At 40.3% G+C, this 9,944-nt stretch overlaps 2 protein-coding genes across 2 annotated transcripts in view; both read left to right on the forward strand.

Annotated features, from left to right (window-relative positions):
* The first annotated feature begins 6 nt into the window (after positions 1–6).
* Positions 7–2,355, forward strand: LOC112906428. Its single transcript, XM_025980524.1, has one exon. The coding sequence runs from the start codon at positions 293–295 to the stop codon at positions 2,321–2,323; it is 2,031 nt and encodes a 676-aa protein (XP_025836309.1). The 5' UTR covers positions 7–292; the 3' UTR covers positions 2,324–2,355.
* A 10-nt stretch (positions 2,356–2,365) lies between these two features.
* The window catches only part of LOC112906429, an 11,961-nt gene continuing 4,382 nt past the window's right edge, over positions 2,366–9,944 (forward strand). Inside the window, exon 1 of the mRNA XM_025980525.1 lies at positions 2,366–2,728. Within this exon, the coding sequence (XP_025836310.1) occupies positions 2,384–2,728 (345 nt within the window). The 5' untranslated portion in view covers positions 2,366–2,383. The remainder of the gene's footprint in view (positions 2,729–9,944) is intronic.

The raw sequence follows: 9,944 nt of genomic DNA on the forward strand, positions 1-9,944 counted from the left end.
AAATTCTTTAAGACAGTCTATTTTAAAGGTAAATGCAATCTTTTATGGCAATTTTATAAAACCTCAAAATGGTGAGACTGAAATTAAACACTTTACAACTAGAAATAGCGTTATAGATCACAATTCAAATTTAAAAGATTGGTACAATGAAAACATTAAAAACAAAATATTAACAAAACTAGAAGGATTTCAAGAACGGGAGTCAGGATGGGCCCTTTACGAAATAATACAACTTAAAATAAATATTAATAATTATGCTCCAATTAACGTAGGTATTTCAACATATGTAGAAATGCCTTCATTTATTAAAAATTCAAAATCAGTTATCAATATTCAAAATAACGATAAATTTTGTTTTCTATGGTCAGTTGTAGCTGCACTACATCCTTCACCGTTCAATAAAAATCCAAATAGAACAACATCATATCCACACTTTAGTAGAATCCTTAAGTATGAAGGAATTAATTTTCCAATTCAATTGAAGGATATAAATAAATTTGAAAAAATTAACAATTTATCCATTAATGTTTTCACACTTGATAAAAGTAGTATTGTACCCATTTGTTTGAGTAAAACCGATTTTACACCTCATATTAACTTATTAATGATTCCGTGTGATAATTTAAATTGCGATATTGATGATAAAAATAATTTTTCAGATTCCTCTACTGAGTTTAATGAAACAAATGTTGAATTAAACAGAACATTTCATTTTGCATTAATTAATGACCTTTCGCGACTGTTACACAAACAAATGAAAAACAATAAAATTAGAAAATGGATATGTAACCGTTGTCTCAACAACTTTACATCAAAGCAGACTTTAGAAACGCATTTAATTGATTGTAAAAATTTAAACAGGACAAAAATCACTTTGCCAAAAGATAACGAAAAGTTTTTAAAATTTAAAAATTTTAAAAATAAGGAATTTGTACCGTTTGTAATTTATGCTGATTTGGAAAGTATACTAGTTAAACACAATGACTTAAAATGTACAAGTAAAATGCAAAAGTATCAGAAACACGAGCCTTTCAGTATTGCATATTATCTAAAGTGTTATTATGATGATTCTCTTTCTAAATTTAAGTTATACACAGGGAAGGATTGTATTACATGGTTCGTTAAGGAACTTGAAACTTTAGCTTTCGAATTTAAAAATATTTTTTTAAACATTATTCCAATTAAAAAATTATCATATGAACAAGAAAATCAACATCTTACTGCTACATATTGTCATATTTGTTGTAAACCATTTAGTAGTGAAAATGTTAAAGTGAAGGATCACTGTCATTTAACAGGAAATTATAGAGGTCCAGCGCATTCAAATTGTAACTTGAATTATAAGAATAGTCATACAATACCTGTAATTTTTCACAATTTATCCGGATATGACAGTCATTTCATAATTAAAGCTTTAAGCGTAGAAATAAAAGGTAATATTTCTTTATTGCCGGTTAATAAAGAGAAGTATATTTCATTCACAAAATATATAGAAAAAACTAATGTAAGTTTTAGATTTTTAGATTCTTTTCGTTTTATGGCTAGCAGCTTAGATAAATTATCATCTTATTTAGAAAAGAAACAAAAAATTATCACAAGGAAGTATTACCAAAATGATGAAGAATTTGAATTAGTTCAGCGTAAGGGAGTTTTTCCGTATGAATATCTAGACTGTTGGGAAAAATTACAAGATATTAAATTACCACCTCGAGAATGTTTTTATAGTTCAATTTATGATTGTAACATTTCTCAAACGGAATACGATCATGCATGTAATGTGTGGAAGACATTCAAAATTAATAATTTGCAAGAGTATGCAGAATTATATCTAAAAACAGATGTGCTATTGCTTGCTGATATATTTGAAAATTTTAGATCAACATGTTGGACAACATATAAATTAGATAGTTTACATTATTATACTGCACCAGGTCTTGCTTTTGATAGTATGTTAAAAATAACAGAAATTGAATTAGAACTATTAACCGATATAGATATGATAATGTTTATAGAACGAGGTATAAGAGGGGGAATATCACAATGTTGTAATCGCTACGGAAAAGCAAACAATAAATATATGGTAGATGAATTTAATCCTAACGAACCTACATCATATTTAATGTATTACGACGTAAACAATTTGTATGGTTATGCAATGAGTTTTCCACTACCTGAAGGAAAATTTGAATGGGTCCATGACATTTACTCAATTAATATTGATGACATTAATGATAATAATGAATACGGATACATATTTGAAGTCGATATACATTATCCAGATGCATTACACGAAACACACAAAGATTTACCGTTACTTCCTTAACATTTAGTCCCAACTACATCTAGCTCAAAGACACCAAAACTGTTAACAACAATTTTTGATATGAAAAAATATATCATTCAGTATAAAAATTTAACACAAGCATTAAGCTTAGGTATTAAACTTGAAAAAATTCATACAGTACTGAAATTTAAACAATCTCCGTGGTTAAAAAAATTTGTTGATTTAAATACGAATTTACGGAAAGCTAGTAAAAATGAATTCGAAAAAAACTTTTACAAACTTATGAATAACTCAGTATTTGGTAAAACAATGGAAAACGTACGAAAATATAGAGACGTTAAATTAGTAACGAAATGGACAGGAAGATATGGTGCTAATTTTTACATTTCTAAACCAAATTTCCATAGTTGTACTATATTCAATGAAAATATGATTATAATAGAGATGGAATGATTTAAATACGAATTTACGGAAAGCTAGTAAAAATGAATTCGAAAAAAACTTTTACAAGCTTATGAATAACTCAGTATTTGGTAAAACAATGGAAAACATACGAAAATATAGAGACGTTAAATTAGTAACGAAATGGATAGGAAGATATGGTGCTAATTTTTACATTTCCAAACCAAATTTCCATAGTTGTACTATATTCAATGAAAATATGATTATAATAGAGATGGAACGATTAAATATTAAATTTAATAAACNAAACGTTATTATAATCAGTCAGTTTTATTTTTTTATCTTTAAATCACATAGCTCTGCAGTCTTTGACATTTTCACTTATTGATAATCAAATCAAAATCAACATAACAACCCCTCATTTAAGGAAATACTTTAATTGCGCCTTAAAAATACTTAAAATACTTCGCTTGGATGGAATTTAACGCGCCGAACATGAATGACCGAGCAGAGCGCGAGAACTCCCGAGCGCAGTTTCGGTTCCGGTTGTAGTTTCGGCAGGTTTGCCGCCGAAACCGAAACTCGTTTTTTGCCGAAACTCGAACGAAACCGAAACCGAACTTTCGGTCGGACACTAAAACTAATAGAAGCTAGGTACATATGTATTTTGTGTGATACAAATACTTCTTGAAATGAAGTTCCAAAAACGGCATGGTATGGAATTCAATATGTCGAACAAGGTCCATTTATGTTAATGCATACCTAGTTGCTGAACTGAATCCAGGGCGTAATTCATCGTAAATGGTAGACACATAGCACCAAATCAACAATGGTCAGTAGTGGACAATATTTTCTCGAAACTGCCAGATACGGTTATATTATCCAGAAAATAATGCAAAAAAGCAACAATGAAATAAGAACAAAAAAATTTGGAATACCTAATTTCACCGATAACACCAGATATTGCACAGTTTGCATCTCTGCAACATCTATTATTAGTTATACACTGTTGGAGTTTTTCAATTATCGTGCCTATTTTGGTTATTTCATTTTATTATGTTGGCACCGCCTTTTATTTCACCATAGTGATTTCTAAACAAATCGTTTTTTGTTTAGTTCTTTTGTAACGTTCGTCCAGATCGGTTCATAATTAATAAAGTTTCTTTTCAAATTAATTCTGTGTTTCCACTGTGTCTTTTAACCTCGCCAATAGGTTATGGGTCCAGACAGTACGAAACACAGATAATCGTGTAACGAAAATTGTATCAACGCGAAGTGAAAAAGTCGAAAAACGTAACGTGAAGAGTCGTAGCCAGCCAAACAAAATGGCGCACGCGACAATGACCACGCGACTTGAGACATTATTGCAAGACAATTACGACACGTGGCGCATCCAAGCCGAAGCTATCCTCATACGAAACGATACGTAGGGATACGTCTCCGGCGAAATCGTGCAACCAGTCGTGGAAGGTGCAGGCAACGCACTTGCAGCCGCGCAAGCTGGAGCCAAGGCATGGCTAACGAACGATTGCAAGGCGAAAGCGGACTTGATCCTAGCGATCAACCCGTCAGAGCTCGCCCAAATTCGAGGTTGCAACACCTTAAGAGAAATCTGGCTAAAGCTGGAATCGGTGTACGCATCGAAGGGACCGGCCAGGAAGGCCACCCTGCTCAAACGCCTCGCCCATGCCAAAATGCAGGAAGGCGAAGACGTGATCAAGCACCTCGCCGAATTCTTCGACGCCGCGGACAAGCTGAAAGCAATGAACATCGACATTCCCGACGAACTGCTCGCTATCATGCTACTTTACAGCCTGCCCGCCAGCTACGACAATTTCCGGTGCGCCATCGAGTCCCGGGAAAATCTACCGGAAGCCGAATCCCTGAAAGTGAAGATCATCGAAGAACACAATGCGCGAATCCAGACCGGAAAAGAAGACGCCGGCGCCGGCATGTTTGCGAGAGGTCGGCCATCTTCAAACAAACCAAAGAAGTTCCCGCCAAAGTCCAGAGCTGGCGCTAGTGGTTCGAAAAACAATGGCAGCGCAAGTGACAACTCCGGACAAAACAAAGACAAGCGAAATGAAGCGCGACGTAAATACAAGTGCGGGTATTGTCACAAAAGCGGACATAAAAAAAGCGAGTGTTGGGAAAAGCAAAAAGCGAACGCAGACTGGGACAAATCGGAAATCAGTGGCTGGTGTTGTTCTGTCGATAACACGCGCGAATTGACCAACGCGGACAATCTTTAGTGTTTGGATTCGGGATGCACTTCACATTTGTGTGGCGACAAAGACGCATTCGTGAGCGCGAGTGACAAGTGCGGTAAACTAAAACTCGCTAACAACACGGAAACGCGAGTGGAGGGAAGGGTCGTCGCGATCGCGGACAGCCCGGACAATGTTGTTACGCTGGAAAACACGCTGTACGTCCTCGACCTCAGATCGAATCTTCTTTCGATCGCAAAAATTGTTGACCGCGACTGCGAGGTCACTTTTAGCAAATCGAACGCGGTTGTGACGGACGAGAACGGTGACGTAAAAATGGTCGCGAAACGCATCGAAGACTTGTTCTTCGTCGCCGCGGAAGTGAGGCCGACGAAGTCCGAGATTCAGGAACTGCACACTCGTCTGGGACACCTGAATGCTCGAGACATGTCGAAGCTACTCCTGAAGGGAAACGCGACCGGCTTGAAGCTAGGAGCCGCAATCGACAGCATCACCTGCGAGTCCTGTATCTCCGGGAAGATGTCCAGCAGTCCCTTCGGAACGCGCGAAGACTTCTCCTCCGAGCTTCTCGAGCTGATCCACACCGACGTCGCGGGCCGATGCGTACAGCGTCAATTACGGGCGCGCGCTATTTCGTCACATTTATCGACGACTACAGCCGAGTTTGTTACGTTTACTTTTTGTAAAGTAAGGCCGAAGTCGTCGATAAATTCAAGGAATTCAAAAACCTCGTCGAGAACCAGCTAGGGCGCAAAATAAAGCGGATCCAATCGGTCAACGGCCGAGAGTATGTGAACGGGAGAATGGCAAGTGTGCTGAAGGCCTCAGGCATCCAGCATCGCCTGACAGTCCCGCACACTCCCGAACAGAACGGCGTTGCAGAGCGCAAAAACCGAACGCTGGTAGAAGCCGCTCGCTGCATGCAGCTCGATGCAAATCTACCACCGTCGCTCTGGGCCGAAGCCATATGCGCGGCAAATTATGTGCGGAGCTGCTGCCCGACAAAAGCGCTACTGAACGGGATGACTCCTCACGAGAGGTGGACAGGAAAGAAGCCAAACCTTTCTCACCTGCGCTCGTTCGGCGAGAAGATCTTCCTCTTGGACAAGACGCCGGGAAAGGGGAAGTTCGACCCGAAGGCCATTACAGGAATATTTGTCGGTTACTCGGTAGAATCCAAGGCCTACAGCGTCTGGGTACCAGGCGAGCGCCAGATTCGCATCTCCAGAGACGTCAAATTCCTGAACGAGTTTAGCCCTGCTCAACCCGAGACATCACGCCGACCAGAAGACGCCATCGAAAAGGACGAGCGCACTTATCTCGAAATCGTGTTGGACGCAAGCGTCACACTTCTTCCGATTGCGCCCGAAGTTCCAGAAAACCCCGTTGAAGATCCTGTGGACGAGAACGAGAACGACGAGTTTCAACCTTTTCACGGATTTGAGGTACCAGAGCAACCTGGTGCGGACGGAATCGACGGAGATGAGGCAGTCAGAGCTATAGGGCAAACGAAAAGAGGTCGAGGTAGACCTCAAATCCTGAGGACAGGTAGAAGAGGTCGACCGAAAAAGCAGTACAGCGAGGTCCCATCGGACGAATCGGACGACAACGAGGAGCAGGAGCTATCTGCATCGGTTGCGGATCCCGTTCCTGACGAGAGACCAGACAACGGACGCGAGTGCGACTTAGTTCCAGTGGAAGATGACATTACGGAGAGTCTCGCCGATGACCAGTGCGTCGTAATGAGCGTCGTTGAAGTGCCAATCAGCGATGCATTGGAGAGCGAAGACAAGGAGGAGTGGTTCGACGCCATATACTCCGAAGCCAAATGCTTGGTCGCGAACAACACGTGGGAGTTACTCGCCAGGCCCAAAGATCACAAGGTAATCGGCTGCCGCACCGTCCTTCGGAACAAGTTCAACTCGGACGGAACCTTGGATCGACGCAAGGCCCGTGTTGTCGCTCGCGGTTTCGCTCAACGCTCAGGCATCGACTTCACGGAAACTTTCGCATCCGTGGCACGTCTCGACTCGTTCCGCCTCCTGATGGCACTGGCAGTGAAGTACGGACTCGAAGTTCATCAGCTGAACGTGACAACTGCCTATCTCAACGGGGACATCGATACCTTGGTCTACATGGAGCCGCCAATCCTGTTAGCCGAAACCTTGAAGAAGATGATCCGAGTAGAAGAGGACAAGACCTTGGTCGCCAAAGCCAAAAAGATGTTACGAGATTTCAAATCTGGCGACCAGGTCTGCAAACTCTCCAGGGCTCTATATGGACTGAAACAGGCCGGCCGACAATGGTACGTCAAACTGGGCAACAAGATGAAATCGTACGGCGTGTTTCCAACGACCTCAGACCCCTGCGTCTACGTCCACGCACTTATATACGTCGATGACATCCTCCTTCTTTCCCGGAATCCAAGGCGCGTCGAAGAAATCAAGCAAAAGCTTGCGACCGATTTTCAAATCAAGGACCTGGGGAACATCCGATTTTGCCTCGGAATCGAAGTCGAGCAGACCAAGGACCGAATCACTTTGTGCCAGCGAGGATACATCCGAAAAGTGCTCCAGAAGTTCGGGATGGGTGATTGCAAGGCCGTCAAGTCGCCCTTGGCACCCGGCACTCAATTGGATCTTCCCACCAGCGCTGAAGGCAACGCACAAGTTCCCTACAGGGAACTGATCGGAGCTCTAATGTACATCGCCATTGGCACTCGCCCGGACATATCGTTCGCCGTTTACATGTTGAGTCAATTCAACACCAAGCATGACCAGGCCCATTGGCTAGCCGCCAAGAAAGTCCTGCGATATCTCCAGGGCACCATCAACATGAAGTTGAGCTATGCACGTGACGACAAGGGCATCCTGGGATACGCCGACGCGGACTGGGGCAACTGCGTCATCGACAGAAAGTCCTACACAGGGTACACATTCACCCTGTCAGGTGCTGCTATTTCCTGGAGTTCGCGAAAGCAGCGAATCGTGGCTATATCCTCGACAGAAGCCGAGTATGTAAGCCTATCAGAAGCGACCAGAGAGGCAATTCACCTGCCCAGCTTCGTCAAGGAACTTGGCATCGAAAAATTGTCGAGAATCACGATTTTCAACGACAATCAGTCTGCGGGGAAGTTGGTCCACAATCCAATCTTCCACGCTCGAACGAAACACGTGGACATAAAACGTCATTTCATCCGGCAGGCGATCCAGGTCTACCCTCTGCAGATCCAGTTTCTACCAACCGAAGAAATGACCGCCGATATCCTCACCAAATCATTGTCGGGAGTTAAACTCGAAAATTGTATTCGCGGTTTGGGACTTCAATCTTGCTAAATTCTTCTTTTTATATAAAGTCAAAAATAGTCTTCAAATTGAGGGGAAGTGGTAGCAGAGCGTTTTTTGTTTAGTTCTTTTGTAACGTTCGTCCAGATCGGTTCATAATTAATAAAGTTTCTTTTCAAATTAATTCTGTGTTTCCACTGTCTTTTAACCTCGCCAATACATTATTTACCAATAAAACTTAAACTCTCAGTAAATCTATGCAGGTTCCGTCCTGTTTTGTGTCGATTCCTCTTGTCTACTCAAACATTCGAAAGACCAAAGTTCAATTACGTCATAAAGTATTCAACGTAAATCTATGCAGGTTCAGTCCTGTTTTGCGACGTTTTCTCTTATGTTTATTATGTAACATTCATGGTCAATAAATATTATTAATAACATTCACAAGCGATGAGGAAAACGAAAAACAAAAGCCTCTTTCATTATAATTACACTCATTGTACACATGCATACACATACACGTACATACATACACACAACAGATAGCCGCCAATTATACTTATAATTCGATCAAGGTCGCTTAGGATGCATTACAAACAACAAATTCTCAGTAAATCTATGCAGGTTCAGTCCTGTTTTCGAACAACACGGACGCATAAAAACACATACATACATACATACATANATACGAAGAATCGACAGGCTCTCTGGAAATCATCCCCTGTGGATCGACTTGGAAGATTGTCTACTGCAAATCTGAGGATCTAATTGAGGAACACAACTTTACATCGAAGGGTACCTATATAGAAGGACATTGTCGTGGATTTAAGGTCAGTACCTTTACAGTTATATTGTTTGTACTAGTAAATATTCTGAATCCCTTCACAATGAATACCCAACAACCTCAACAATCTCAACCGCGAGAAGTACAGACCTCTCAGGGAATTGCACCCCTGGTTGCAATCTCCACCGGAGATTTTAAGGTAAAATTCGACCTGTTCTATTCCGCAATTCCAAATTTTAGTGGGAACAAGAGCGAATTAAGCCAGTTTATAGCAGCATTTGATAATTTTTATACTAATGCTGCTACTTCTTCTATCGAATATATTAATCTAAAATTTCATTCAATTGTAAATAAGTTAAAAGACGATGCGGCTGTTTTATATTCAGTCGAGAGACCAGTTACATGGGAATCCCTTAAGCAACTGCTTAAGGAACATTTTGGTAATATTTAATCTGTAGATTTACTTTAGAATAAACTAATTTCTAGCTATATGTTACAAAACGAACATTATGAGCAATTTTATTTACGAATAAACTCAGTTTTGTCTGAATTGTCCGAAGCATTAGAAAACGAAACAGATCAGATTTATCGTAGGAATCATTATAAGAGAGAAGCGGTTAAAGTGTTCTGTGCGGCAATCCAACAGCCATACAGACAACATCTTTTATATATTAGGCCTAGTACATTATTAGATGCTCGTAAAGGTTGCAAAGAGTTAGACAATTTAAATTTAAATGCATCTATGTATGAACAGATGCGCAAAATTCAAAATTACAAGCCTGTTAAACAAATAACACCCACGCAGCAGATTAAAACAAGTAGTTTAAGACCACAACTTAATTTTTCTAATTTTAATAATGCAAATAGAATGAATGCATTTCCTACTATACCTGGACAAGTAATCAAACCGTTTATAAAACCCCAAACTCATCCTGTGTTCCTTCAACAACAAAGACAACAACCCC

This window comes from Agrilus planipennis, unplaced genomic scaffold (assembly GCF_000699045.2).
Source record: "Agrilus planipennis isolate EAB-ADULT unplaced genomic scaffold, Apla_2.0 scaffold113, whole genome shotgun sequence".
Lineage (NCBI taxonomy): Eukaryota > Metazoa > Arthropoda > Insecta > Coleoptera > Buprestidae > Agrilus > Agrilus planipennis.